Raw genomic sequence first — 13,953 nt, forward strand, 5'->3', positions numbered from 1 at the left:
TGAAGTATGGTGGTATTTAATGCACAGTAGACTCAATAGTAATGTGTATCCAAATTTCTTAAAGATTTCTTACATATTCAACACCTCATAAGCATCAAATCTAAATTATTCCTCTGTTCTAGAAACACGTTGAATTTGCAGTTGGCTGGTTTAGGCCAGTGGTTCCCAGTCTATGACCCCACTAGAGGTCACCAAAGCCTCAAGAGAGTCACAAGGCTTTCTTGGTTTTAAGGGGTGTAAGAAAACTAACATATCAGCATTTCATTAATTTCTCGTCTTAGTTTACTCATTGACGGGGTCCTTTAAGGAAAGTTTGGGAATCACTATTTTAGGCTATGTAACATCTACTTCTGCAGCTGCGGATTGCTCATCATTTTTAATAGACGATCTTTGGTGTGACCTGAGCTGCAGCGCCCCCCTGTGTCCACACAGCGCTACAGCTGCTTTGCATATCCTGTTTCTCTGACTCAGATGATGACGGCTATCAGGAGAGGAGGCTAGCCGACCTGCGCTGCATAGATGCTCAGACTGCCGGATAAAAAACAAAAGCAAGGTTTGAATTAACGTATTAAATATCCAACTGTGAGATAAAACCCGGACGTGACGAACTGTCGCTCGGTTAAAGGTTTAAAAAGCTATTTCAAATATTATAGCCACGGCACTTTGCTACAAGCTAAACCTGCTGCTAGCACACAAGCCCCTCTGGCTGACGTTTCCTGGCAACTCTACTACCGCTACGTTTATTTCTTACTATTTTTTATACACCTTCAAATGAATTTATCCACACGTCAGAATGACTGTATGTAGTTTTTTCCTCCGTATTAGCATGTAGCGTTAGTTGTAACTGAACACCTGGCTCTCAGTTGTCCTGACTGCTTCAAGTGTCTCTCATGTTAAACCTCATAAGAAGTGACCGGGGAACAGCTGTCAGCCCGCTGCTGTGGCTTCTTGTTGTGTTGTGTGACTGTATCACAGTGAAAGTCAACAGGAGAACCATCTGCAGTCCTTTGTAGTATTTGTTTCATTCATTATTGCACGCTGAGACTGTTGCTTTATCTATAACAGACTCAACCTGTCAGTCTGCTGCCTTCACTGTTTCCTCATGTTTTTTCTGACAAGCAAACACATGCAGCCTGATAGACAATCATTACCACCACATACTGCTTTATTTTATACATTAATGCAACTTTTATGGGTCATATGCATTCATCCACATTCTTCCTTTGTCTAATCTTCATCTGTGTGTTCTTCATCTCTTAAATCCTTTGGTTTTTTTTCAAGCTTATGACTGACTGGTTTCTTACCTCAGTGTGTGTACTGTAGCTGGACTATTTTTCTTTTTATTGATTTTTTTCTATAATTCCTCTATTATTATTATTATTATTATTATTATTAATATTATAATTATTATTATTGTTGAGTGTATATATGTGTATGTGGTCTCTCATGAGCTATATTTGGGGACACATTTCAAATTAGAGCCAGTTACTTGGGGTCAGTTGTTAAGGTTAGGGGAAATTAATGTGTGTAATGTCCCCAAAAGTGACTATAGTCTGACTAGTGTGTGCTTGATTTGATGTCCTTTTTAAAATATTTCATCATGTTGATCAGTTGTTTTTATGCTGATGTTAAGCACAAAATGCCACTGTGTATGAAAGGTGCTCTAAATTGACTTGACTTGATTATGTTTTTGTTTGTTTGTTGTTTCAGAACAGAAAAGGTCTAATATCCAATGATGGACGGGTATGTGTACATTGAATCTTTTCCCATAACTGTATCAAATACCATACAATACCATTTAGAGCTCCTATGATTAATTGATTAACAGAAAATTAAGCAGGAGTTATTTTGATAATTGTTTTTAGAGAGAAAAAAATGCAATTTGGCTCCAGCTTCTTCAATGTGAATATGTTCTGGTTTCTTTAGTTTTCTATGTTAGTAAACCGAATATGTTTGTGTTGTGGACTGTTGGTTGGGACAGAACAAAGCATGTCAAGTTGAGAAACAGTTATCAACATTTTTCACAATTTTCTGACATTTTGTAGACCAAACAATATGAATTAATTAAGCAGAATGACACACTCTACATAGAAACTATAGGTGGTAATCCCATGAATGTCACTGACTGAGCTGTTACCCTCGGCCTCAGGTTTACAGGGGACATGCTGAGCGGTGGCCGGGCTCTGCTTGGGGAAGACAGCTCAGTGATGGCTCGCATGCAGAAGAAGTTCTGGAAGACCAAGCAGGTCCTCATCAAAGCCACGGGCAAGAAGGAGGACGAGTATGTGGTAGCTTCAGACGCTGACCTGGACGCCAAGCTCGAGGTAAGAGAGGAGAGAGAAACTCACACTGTGTCTTTTTAAGTTTGTAATGAATCATGTTATTGTGTATATTTTTACTTGTGTCATATGCTTAAGTTAAAGATGTTCTCCTGTCAAGAGTCACCACCTCGTTTCTGGTATTCTGGTATTCTTGGTTTCTCTTCTCCCATCCCCCCAAAACAACTGCTGCAGTTAAAAGCACAACAGTAAATCAGTAATGGTGTGTGTATTATGAAGATTTTCCTCGTATGACTTATTGTGTTGAGTTTGTAACGGAACATATCTCACATGTGACATAACACTCCTTTGTGAGAGACTGTCTCTCCCGGGTAATCATGCAGCTATCCATAAAAACCTATTATGAGGTAACAGATCATCTATGAGTTGTTGAGAATATCAGTAATTGGATAGGTAGTGATGGTGTGTGTGTGGACACATCCAGAAGTGGAAAAAGTGCTCAGATCAGTCACTTAAGTAATTAAAAGTACATGACCAGCGTAAAAAGACTTAAAAGTCCTGCATTCAATATCTATTTAAGTAAAATCAGTTAAATGTACTGGTTTTTAATACGTTTGTTTTATCTTTGACAGTTTTTGTGAAATGTTGGGTAATTTGACCTCTGTGTGCCTTCAGCGATCATTTAAATAAAACTAGATTTCAAATCTTTATCTTCAAAGTACAACTGGTAAATATATGTAGTATTTGTACTTAAGTACAGTACTTGAGTAAGTACTTGAATCTAAATACTGCTTATTTCCTGAAGGCAAAGTCTTTATTTTTGGTGCTTTGTTTCCTATAGAGCAGAGGAAAATGTATTATTAAAATGTATCATCCATTTCTGCAGTGTATCCTTCTATAAATAAAATGATGCTGTTGGAAAGTTAGTGAGCAGGTTGTGGAAAGAAACACATGCACACACACGCACACACAAGCACACACACACACACACACACACACACACACACACACACACACACACACACACACACACAGACACAGCTGGAGACTTGTTCCTCTAGTTATATTCACACTATTGTTAGTATTGTTATTGTGTGATTGTAGCTGCAGAATAAATAGGGTTTTTTTTCAGAGAATGGAACAAGGTGTCCTCCATTGTCTGCAGAGACCTTTTACAGTTCTAATAAGACGTGAGGCGTCTCACACATCATAGCTGTGAAAATGTCAGGGTACAGTATGTCCCTCTGCCTCTCTGTCATTTCCCACAGTTACAACAAATGAGAACGAAGCGTTTGGATTGGCGGACGCCTAGCTGGCATTTAGTTGTGACAGTCCGTCTGGCCGTCTAGTCCTGTGAGACGGGGATGTGGTAGTGTTTCACGGAGCTGCTGGGGACGCACTGTGAGGCTTTTTGTTTAGTCTGGAACAAGAGCAGGCCTTATCATTGTCCCTCCATTCATCCACACTGAGGCCAAGGGACAGTGTCCAAACTCTAAAAGAAAAGTGGAAGGCAGCAGGAGAACCATACTCCAAAGATCCCACAGCAGACCAGCAGATGTGTCGTGTTGCTTACTGTCCTCTCTCTCTTTCATCATTTCCATCTTGAATTTGAGCCCTCTGTGAACCAGCACTGACACCAGCAGGGCAGATTAGATTTGGAGCCGCTTTCTAGACGACAGCCTCACAGCTAACTTGATTTTATTGCAGTATCGCCTCAGTGCATTTTCAAATTTCATACGAGCTGTAATACTTGAATAAAATATGAGATCAGATTTAGTCAATATTTGATATATGCATTTTGAAAGTTAACCCTTGAGGTTATTTTTCATGCTCAGGTGTCCACAGTGCTGCCATCCAGCTTGAGCCAGCTAACCAAAATCAGGCTGTTCCTTTCATATGTGGACTCAGAGAAGGTCACTCAGGCTTTTATCTCCTCCAGACTTGATTACTGCAGTGCACTTTATATTCCTATCAGCAGGCGAAACATAGAAAGACTGCAGTAGGTACAAAACACTGCTGCCAGGCTTTTAACATGTAACATGGTTGCGACGTCAGACAACTAAAAGCCAACGTTGAGACAATGTCTAAAGCTGACGTCAGTTTCACATAAAAATATAACGTTGACTTTACGTTGATATTTAATCCGTTGGAGTACAGCGTTGTTCTAATGCCACATTAACGTCAGGTGTCAGCTGGGAATATAACTTCAGATGGCAACCATGTACATCTGTAGACAAGCAGACATTAAGTAGGTTAGTTGAATGATTTCTATGAATGAAAGAAAGCTTGTGTTGCCATTAGATAAACATGATCTGGATGAATCAGTGAGTATTGATCATCTAATAAATGATAAGAAATGTGTGTGTGTGTGGTGCAGGAGCAGTAAGCCTTACACACTGACAGCTGTTTGTCCACTGCTGATGCAGACGGACTGAAGGCAGCGACTGTTTGTTCTACAGTTAATCAGTAACTCTCCTCATGTTTAAGGTGCCTCCTCCCTCTGCTTTCTTACCTTCACAAGTCAGCCTGTGTGCAGGTAGAAGAAGCAGGTCTAACATCTGAAAACATCTGCGTCCACTGTTTCTGGACTGTGGGAGAAAATGACTTTGCTGCGCTTTTGCCAGCATGTATCGATGTCCTGTAACTGTATACTGACTACAACATTCCTCACTCTCCACTAAAAGGGAATACAACAATTACAGTTGTGTGATTTGCCCTAAATTCGTAATATAACCCCCAACTCTTACAGAAGGTAGTATCTACATAAGCTAAACTGAGCTACCATGTTCACAGTCGAAAATATCCTAAAAACAACCAAACAAACTAAAAGAATGTAAACCAGCAGAGAGAGGTAGTGTGACTGTCTGACTTGCATTTACTCTAACTCAATCTGGCTAGTCATATTCTACACTGAGATAAAGAAGCTCAGACGACGATGTACCATGAGACATGATTACATTCACAGTCCTAATGCAGTCCCAATGCAATCCACAGTGGTCAGAGATACTTAAAGCTCCATTCAATCATCACAGCTGATAAGGTCTCAGAGACAAATAAACATGGTGTAATTTTAATTTGGCTGAAATGTCACACTGTTAATATAAGCTGATTGGAAGTGAAAGTTAATAATACCAATGAAACAGCCACACGGTCACATCTCTCTTGAGCTCCGGCTTCACATTCATATTTAAAAGGTCCTTTTAAAAGTCGAGGTGACCCTTTAAATCCCTCAATCTTCCTAACAGCAAAGCAGCTCTGGAGCGGCCTCGAAAACCTGCGTTGCCATGACACGAGCTCATCATTTAGTCACAGTTGTTGTCTAGCAGATGGGAGGCGAAGACTCTGCCAGACAGATAGCAGGAGAGAGGAAAAATATGTTCTGCCCACTGATTGAGAGTGTGGAGCGCTGCCTGGATGATGCAGTGGCAAACATCACAATGGAAAATAAAGCCTTCAAATAAGTGGTGTGAAGGTGGAACAAGTGATGAAGTGATGAAAAATGATTGAGAAGAAAGTGTCATAATCATCCATTCTGTGTTTGTGTGTGCAGTTCTTCCGCTCTGTACAGTGCACCTGCACAGAGCTGCTGAAGGTGATCGAGAAGTACCAGCACAGGATTACACGTGAGTGAGGTTCTAAACTACAGCTGACATGCACTTTTATCTTGTTTCTGTGTTAATGATGATGATCCTGGTTGTTAAACAGCTGGTTTGGCCCCACACATTCATTGTATATGTTATTAAAAGATAAGTCTGGTGGTATTCCATATTTTTTACTGTCCGAGTTAAGACCCAAACCAACAACAAATTAATCCACTAACTAGTATTGGGTGTATTCAAAGCCTCATATATCTTATCCCTTTGTGCCACAGCGCTCCATTGTTTTCCACAAACTGTTAAAAACACATCAGTGAGTCATTCTTATGCACTGGGTGCCACATACACCTTTCTGCTGCCAGAAACACCTGCTAGAGCACTCAACATGGATTCATCCACCGCTGAAAATAGTCCCCAACAAATCCACTGTTTCCTCCTTTTTGAATAATGTGCCTTTTCTAGAAATGAAACCAAATATTGTTGAGATGTTTTTCAACATTTATGTATCCAGTAGGAGAGCCACAGACAGAGTAAGGAATATCAGCAAACGTATTAGACTTAACAGTGTGTCACACTCTATTCTGCAGTTCAATTCAATTCACTTCAATTCTTTTGTCATTTCACAATGTACAACAAAATTAAGTAATTCTAGTGTTACATATAGTAAACTACATACAAGTAACTACATACAGTACTACATACAGTAACATAAAAAACAAGTAGACACATTACAGTCTGGATAATAAATAGAAAATAATAATAAATAGTATAAAACAGAGGTATAAAAACAGAGTGGGTACATGTAGTCAGTTATATTGCACATAGTGAATTACATGGATAATATTGCATATGTATCAGGGTATTATTGCATGTGTACAGGATACAGTACTTATTTTCTAAAAGTGACTTATTTTCTATTTTCTGTCTGTTTTTGTTTAAATAAAAATGATTTAGTCTTGTTTTAAAGCTGCAGTCTATATGTATAACAGTATACAGAAGTTCAGACTTTGAGCTCTCACTCCAGGTTTGTCCCAAGAGGAGAACGAGCTCGGCCTGTTCCTGCGATTCCAAGCCGAACACGATCGCACCAAGGCCGGAAACATGATGGACGCCACCAGCAAGGCCTTGTGCACCTCCGCCAAGCAGAGGTCAGCAGCAGAAAATAAAGAAGCCAATATGCTTAAGTCATGAATATAGTACATTGTTAACAATCTTAAACTATGAAGGACTTAAAGTGGTTGCACATCTGTACTGTATCTGTTGTTGTTCCACAGGATGGCACTTTGCCCACCTCTGCACCGCTTGCACCAGGAAGTGGAGACGTTCCGGCGGCGCGCCATTGCCGACACACTCCTAACAGTCAGCCGTATGGAGAAGGCCCGCACCGAGTACAGAGGAGCCCTGCTCTGGATGAAAGACGTCTCCCAAGAACTGGACCCAGACACCTACAAACAGCTGGAGAAGTTCCGCAAGGTGGGAGGACGTTCGTTAAGGTCTAAGTGAGCGGATGGGTGCTCTGTCTCTATGATCTAATGCATGATCTGCCTTTCTGTCATCAGGTCCAAGCCCAGGTCAGAGGGACAAAGGGCCAGTTTGAGAAGCTAAAGAATGATGTGTGTCAGAAGGTTGACATGCTGGGAGCGAGCCGCTGCAACATGCTCTCACACTCCCTCTGTACTTATCAGGTATGTGTTTATCAAAACTACTCTGTCACCAGTATACACTATGTAATAGAAGTTATGTAAGTTGATCTATATTCTTTCTTTCCTGTCATGACAGACCACTCTGCTGCAGTTCTGGGAGAAGACAGCTCACGCCATGTCGGGTATCCACATGACCTTCCAAGGACACATATCATACCAGTTCACCACACTCAAGGTATTTCAGACTGAAGGCACATTTCTGTACAGTCCCAGTGTGAATACCCAAAGACTAGAGGAGGATTTGACTCTGTGACTTCTTGTAGCTGAAGTTAAGTGTGAATACTTCATCACATTTAACAGCATTCTTCCTCCCTTACAGGACCTGAGAGACCCACTGGAGCAAATATCAGACACACAGAACGACGAGGACAAGAAGGAGAATGCTCTACAGAATAACACAGACAGGTGGGATGACTTTTTTTTAAGTAAAAAGATTGCTTTAAGTCATTTTCTATCATAAGTAAATCATTAATAAACCAGATAAAGTCAGATGTCTGTTATAAAACCAAGTCTGAACACACACACATCCTGCCGACCATCTGTCTCTGTTTTCATGCCACTACTCTCTTGTCTCTGGCCCTTCATTACACACACACACATACACACACACACACGCACACACTTCTATATTCTCACTTTATTCTCTGCTTCTTTTATGTCTGCATTTTTGCACACAATCACTTCAGCCATGTCTTCATCAAACATAAGGCCAATGTCATGCCCATATTTACTCACAAGTAAGTGTGTGTGTGGCAGGTTTCAGTAGTGACCCGTGTGCTAGTGCAAGTCTTTAGAATAGCGAGACAGCGCTTCTTAACAGTAGTTTCAAATCAAATAGAGGCTACTGCATCGCTAAAAATAGCTAAACTGTGTCTCGCCAGCCAGATAAGGCACCTTCTCATTTCTTTCCCCTCCTCCCTCCTTTCTTTCTCTCTCAGTCTGGTGTCCTTGGATGACGACAAGCCATCAGGAAGTGCCTCTGACACAGGTGTGTACTGCCCCCTGTAGTCCACGGTGGAGATCAAATGGAATTTTACAGTTCTTCTCATTTGTTTTTTCACAATCCCCCAAGTGACAATCATGATTCTAAAAACACTTCTGTACAGTGAAATACTTCAATCATTAGTTGCAATAGTGTATGCAATTGTTGTCACAGAAAGAATTGATCACAGGTTAATCTTACATGAAGATCCATTAGTTGGTATTATATTTCTGTGGCAGGAGGTTTAATGGACAGTATTCATTTGACTTCACTATTAAGTCTTTAAGTCTAATGAGAAGCATCGTTTTACAGGACTTCTGCGACATTTGACCGCCTTAACGTAAATAGTGATAAAAGGACATGATCTGGTTGATACATTTATTTACTTTACACACACAAGTTACATGTTTTAAGTGAGTGATGGCTAGAAAACTGCAGCATTGTTCTAAACAATGGAGAAAATATTAATGACTGTCTCTGGGGATCGACATGATAAAGAAAGAAATAGAGCAGAGTGTATTAAAAATTCAGTGTTCATCTAAATGTTAGTTTGTAGTTAATTTATTGCAGTTTGGTTGAGAAAGCAAGTCAGGCTGTAGTTTCATCTCAGACTGCTTTATATTGAATTTAATGTGGTTATCATTTTTATGACTATCAAATTTCACCATTGCTGTATGTTAGATGCTCATGTTATTTGGGCTGATATTTACTTACATTCTGTGTGTGTATAATTAAGAATCATGTTCCTGTTGTTGTGAATGTGCCTGTCATTCCAGACCCTGCCCTCAGCAGTGACAGACAGAGCCAATCAGGTAACACAGGTATGTGACAGACAGTGTATTGATAATGAGTGTTTGCCATGTTGTGTAGGCAGCACTTGTGTAAATAATACAGATGTGTGTATTTGGGATTGCTGTTGCTCACTGTGGATCGGATGCTTTTGATCTCAGCGGCCCAAAACACTACCGCGCCTACCGCAGCCCACCACGATCTCAGTGGACTGTCATTGGCCTCTGACGACGACCTGATGCTCATGGCTTGTGATCTGCCACAGCCTCAGCTCCCAGCCCCTACAAACGCCCCCCTTCAACCCCAGCTCCTGCCTGCTCCCTATGCTGGAGGACAGAATGAGCCCTGGGGCTTTGGAGGCCCCCAGTCCAGCCTCACACAACTGCCTGCTACTGGTAAACAGGCTGGCTATCTCCTTTTATCCTCTCTATTTGAAGCTCAGCTCCTCAGCTTCTCATCTGACTTGTGCTTGGAGGGGATTAACTTTTTGCACTCTGCTTCTTTTCACTCTTTGGGTCTGCCTGGCTGGTGCTAGGGCTCGCGTTTCTTTCACCTACTGACATTTAGAGAAAAACAGTATCACTTTTTATATGTATTTACTTACAATTTACAGTGAAGTTAGGGCAGCTAGATAAAAAACTGTTGAAACTGAATTTGTGACCCACCAGACTACTCATGAAATATAATATCATATATAATATCTCCAGCTTGAAGAATTGATCTTACATCACTTTTTGCATTTCTATAACAGATATTCTGACACACGGTACTGGTTCTTTCACATTTAAATATTCTTTTCCATTATCATCCATATTAATTAATATAAACGGATAGTGACACCCATGCCTCAAACCCCAGCTGCAAAATTAATAATTGGACAAACACTAGTGTGAAATAATTTGGTGTATCAAAGCAAACTAACATTTTACTGAAATGTGAACTAGCATTGTGTGTGTGTGTGTGGATATTAGGATACATGTTAGGAGACTTTTGTCATATTTAAACCAATTAATGTGTCATTGTGTCAATATTTTTACTTATTTCTAACCATGAGAAAAACTATAATAAGAGTCATTTAGTCATTTGCTGATGAAACCTGAAGTCATGTATTTAGTCTCTAGACCTTCATCAGGGCAAATGTTTGACAATGGCGAGTCACTGAGCTTATAATAACATATAACAGAGCACACCTGTGCTTTGTCTTGTTAGTACACATGGGAAATGTAGTTCTAAGATGCAAAATATAAGGGACGCTCTACATAAAACATACCACAATGAGTGCAGATAAATCAATACAGAACACAATAAACAATCTTACTAATACATCCAATTAAAATCTACAGTATATGTAGATACAACAGGTAAACAGTAAGTAGAGAACAGACCAATGGAATTTAGAAGCTATTTGTTGTGATAAACCAAGTATAGAAATTAAAACAATATTGTTCTTTATGTACTTGGACATTGGGAGCTATAGTTAATGCTATAGTGTGCCTTTGTTAATGTCATTACAAGCTTGGGAATGCCTCTTAATTCATCAAATACATTAAAATATTTCTCATATTTCTTTGTACAAACTAGAAATTAAACTGCTTGTTTTTACACACAAGAGATGAGGCTCTGCTGCTATATTGAAAGTAATATTAGTTTAAACATATTTTAGATTTTTTTCTGCTATAATTGGGTCTTTCTTGTATTTGATCTGCTGTTGAGTTTTCTGCATAAATCAATGTGAATGTAATGAAGCTTGCCAGCATCAGATCCACAGCAGACTCTCTAAGCAGACTGTTGGTGTTGTTGTAGCATGAAAAGCACAGGTGTTACTAATCACATTAACGGGTCCAGCACTGACGTCAGTGTAGTAATTAAAGTCATTAGTTGTACCTGTGGTTCCTGAGCCTGCTGAGAAAAAAATGGATTCAACATAAATGTCACTATTTTTTACCTACTTTTTTATGTACATCTGCCTTCTTTAATGTGGCAGCAGATGAAGTTGTGAGGTGTTAGAAAATGTCAGACCACACCGCTGACAACATGAAAAGCCTGAAAATCCTATTAGGAATCCTAGTCTCCTATTGTGAATTTGAGATTCCTCAGTATTTAGAAATTTCAGCCCCATTTTCTCTTTTTCAAACTTCACCTTTGCTGATTAGATCCCAGCTTTTGTGTCATCTTCATTCTTTTGTTCTTTCTGTAATAAATTGGTGCTCAGGCACATCTGGCCTTTTCACAATCAGCTGTGATGCATGCACCTCTGGTTTAATACAGAACCCCTCCTCTCTTTCTCCCTGCCCTAAAGGTGGGGATCTGCTGCACCCCGCTGTGTCAGGGCTGAGACCAGAAGAGGAAGACGGTGAACGGAGCGACATGGCTTTTCTCAAAGACCTCCTCAGCCCTGGTCCGGGGTCCGCTGATGAGTTCAGCAGAGAGTGGCAGGATGCTTTCGGGCTGTTGGACGCCCCCAGCGTTCCTCCTGCAGGAACTGGGGCAGCGAGCACCAGCGTCCCGGACCCGGCAGCTCGCCCGTCCTCCAACCCTCCCAGCCCCACTGGCTTCCTGCCCTCCCAGCTTCTGGACCACAGTCTGAGCTCCACAGGTGAGACACACTGCCCTCTGCTGGAGGGATGAGGTCACTGCAGCACACTGACACATCACTCCCAGTGATGCAGAAACATAAAAATCTACTTTACCCTGCTCTTTCTTACAGGCTGGTCAACCCCACCTATGTTCCAAGCTCCGCCCCTGCAGCCTCCTGCTAGTCAGAGCCAATCAGCACAGCCACCTCCAAGTTCAGCAGCTAATGGTAAGCAGTGGAGTCTATGTTAAAAAAATCTATATTCTCCTCTACCACACATTTTTACAAAACATAACTAAACTAAGGGTGTGTGTGTGTGTGTGTGTGTGTGTGTGTGTGTGTGTGTGTGTGTGTGTTTGTGTGCGTGCGCAGCTGCTGCAGGTGGATCCAAAGACATGTCTGCCTGGTTCAACCTATTTGCAGACTTGGACCCCCTTTCCAACCCTGACGCCATTGGACGCTCCGCAGATGAACTTCTCAACGCTTGAAGCTGTATATGTGCGTGTGTGTGTGTGTACCACTGTATGATTTCTCTCAAACAATCTGGATTCCTGCAACTTTTCTTTCTAATAACCAAGTAAAACAACACACAGTAATAGTAACGACAACACACACACAGCTGCATTTCTGTTACTAGGAGAGATGTGTACATATCCACAGAAACAGATACACACTCAGCTCTGTGTTACACCTGAAGACGATGTTTACCCCAGGAAAAAGGTTTCATGCGAGACGATCGTGAAACACTCAAGAGCTGTTTCTGTGCAGTTTTCTAACTGACTGTTAACAGCACCCATGAAGCCACTGACTCACAGCTTCTGTGTTATCTTTCGCTTCTGCAGCTTCTGTCGAGCAGAGAGAATGTTTGGCCTACAGGTTTATTTTGGACGCAGTTGTGAGCTTTTCTGTGCTTTATTCATGTTTGCGTTGTGTGTGTGTGTGTGTGCGCGTGCGTTTGCTGTATGCACTCATAACAAGGGACCTGAGATGACTTTATGTATAGTAGCACATGACATTGAATACAGAGCGTATATATTCTATATATATATATATATATATATATATATATATATCAGACAGAGTGTATGTATGAGATAAAGATGAGCCTGTATTTGCACACACCAGAGACCTGTAACACAGAGTTCATATCAGCCTGGCTCTATTTAGGTTACCTGTCTAACTGATAACAGGTGTCATGAAGCTGGCTCTGTCACCTTTAGAGTATCAAACAATGATTCCAGTGGGGAAATGACTGAAGTCAAAGTTTTATTCAGCAAAGTGATCTATGTAAAAACAACAAATCACATGTAATCAGCTCAGTTAATTATAGATGCAACATTCAGTCTAACTTTATATAGATGCAATGAAAGTAGACAGTATATGAGCAAGTAATATGCAACTATAATCCCCATTCTGTTTGTGTGGTGACATACAGTCTAATCTCTATTAAAAGTTTTACACTCTAGTTGTGCAAGAGCAGGTTACCATGGTGATCTGTCCTGGTTAAAAGCAAGTCAGCTTTGTGTACTGTAAAGCTCAAATCTAGCTTCTGATTCAGGTCCCTGGAAAAACTGGATCTTACAGACTCCACCAGTTCTATAAATAATGTGATGCTATATTGATCTTGGTAGGGCACTCCTCTGTTTTATTTCCTCTGTGCTAACCGTTCAGTCTACTGGTGTAAAGCCAGCTCTGAGCTATGAAGCATCCAGTCTCCAGAGAGGACTGACTGGTTTGGTTTTGGAGTCTGAGCCGGCGCGGATACTCGCGCTGTCCAAACTGCGGCCTCTGTGGCGCCAACAGGCTCTTTATGTTTATCCACCCACTTCATTCCAGATTCTACTTGCACCGTATTGCAGCACAGAGTAAAAATAGGATGTTTGAATTCGTCTTCAGTCCCATCTGTTGTTCGGATTTCATTATCACGAGTCCAAAGCCAAGAAAAGTGTGTGAAGGAGGTAACATTAGCTTTGTAATGTTTTTTTTTTTTTTTTTTTACTTTTCCATGAAGGAAGGCTCAAAGTAGGAA

General features: G+C 40.7%; 1 protein-coding gene across 1 annotated transcript; it reads left to right on the forward strand.

Annotated features, from left to right (window-relative positions):
* Positions 1-501: 501 nt before the first annotated feature.
* Positions 502-12,496, forward strand: ical1 (islet cell autoantigen 1-like). Its single transcript, XM_053314323.1, has 15 exons — positions 502-553; positions 1,711-1,743; positions 2,150-2,324; positions 5,830-5,902; positions 6,900-7,023; positions 7,150-7,348; positions 7,435-7,560; positions 7,655-7,753; positions 7,898-7,983; positions 8,517-8,566; positions 9,337-9,381; positions 9,511-9,744; positions 11,649-11,945; positions 12,057-12,152; positions 12,297-12,496. Exons 2-15 carry the CDS (start codon positions 1,733-1,735, stop codon positions 12,410-12,412), a joined length of 1,731 nt encoding a protein of 576 aa, XP_053170298.1. The 5' UTR covers positions 502-553; positions 1,711-1,732; the 3' UTR covers positions 12,413-12,496.
* The last annotated feature ends 1,457 nt before the right edge of the window (positions 12,497-13,953 follow it).

The sequence above is a fragment of the Scomber japonicus genome, chromosome 24 (genome assembly GCF_027409825.1).
Source record: "Scomber japonicus isolate fScoJap1 chromosome 24, fScoJap1.pri, whole genome shotgun sequence".
Lineage (NCBI taxonomy): Eukaryota > Metazoa > Chordata > Actinopteri > Scombriformes > Scombridae > Scomber > Scomber japonicus.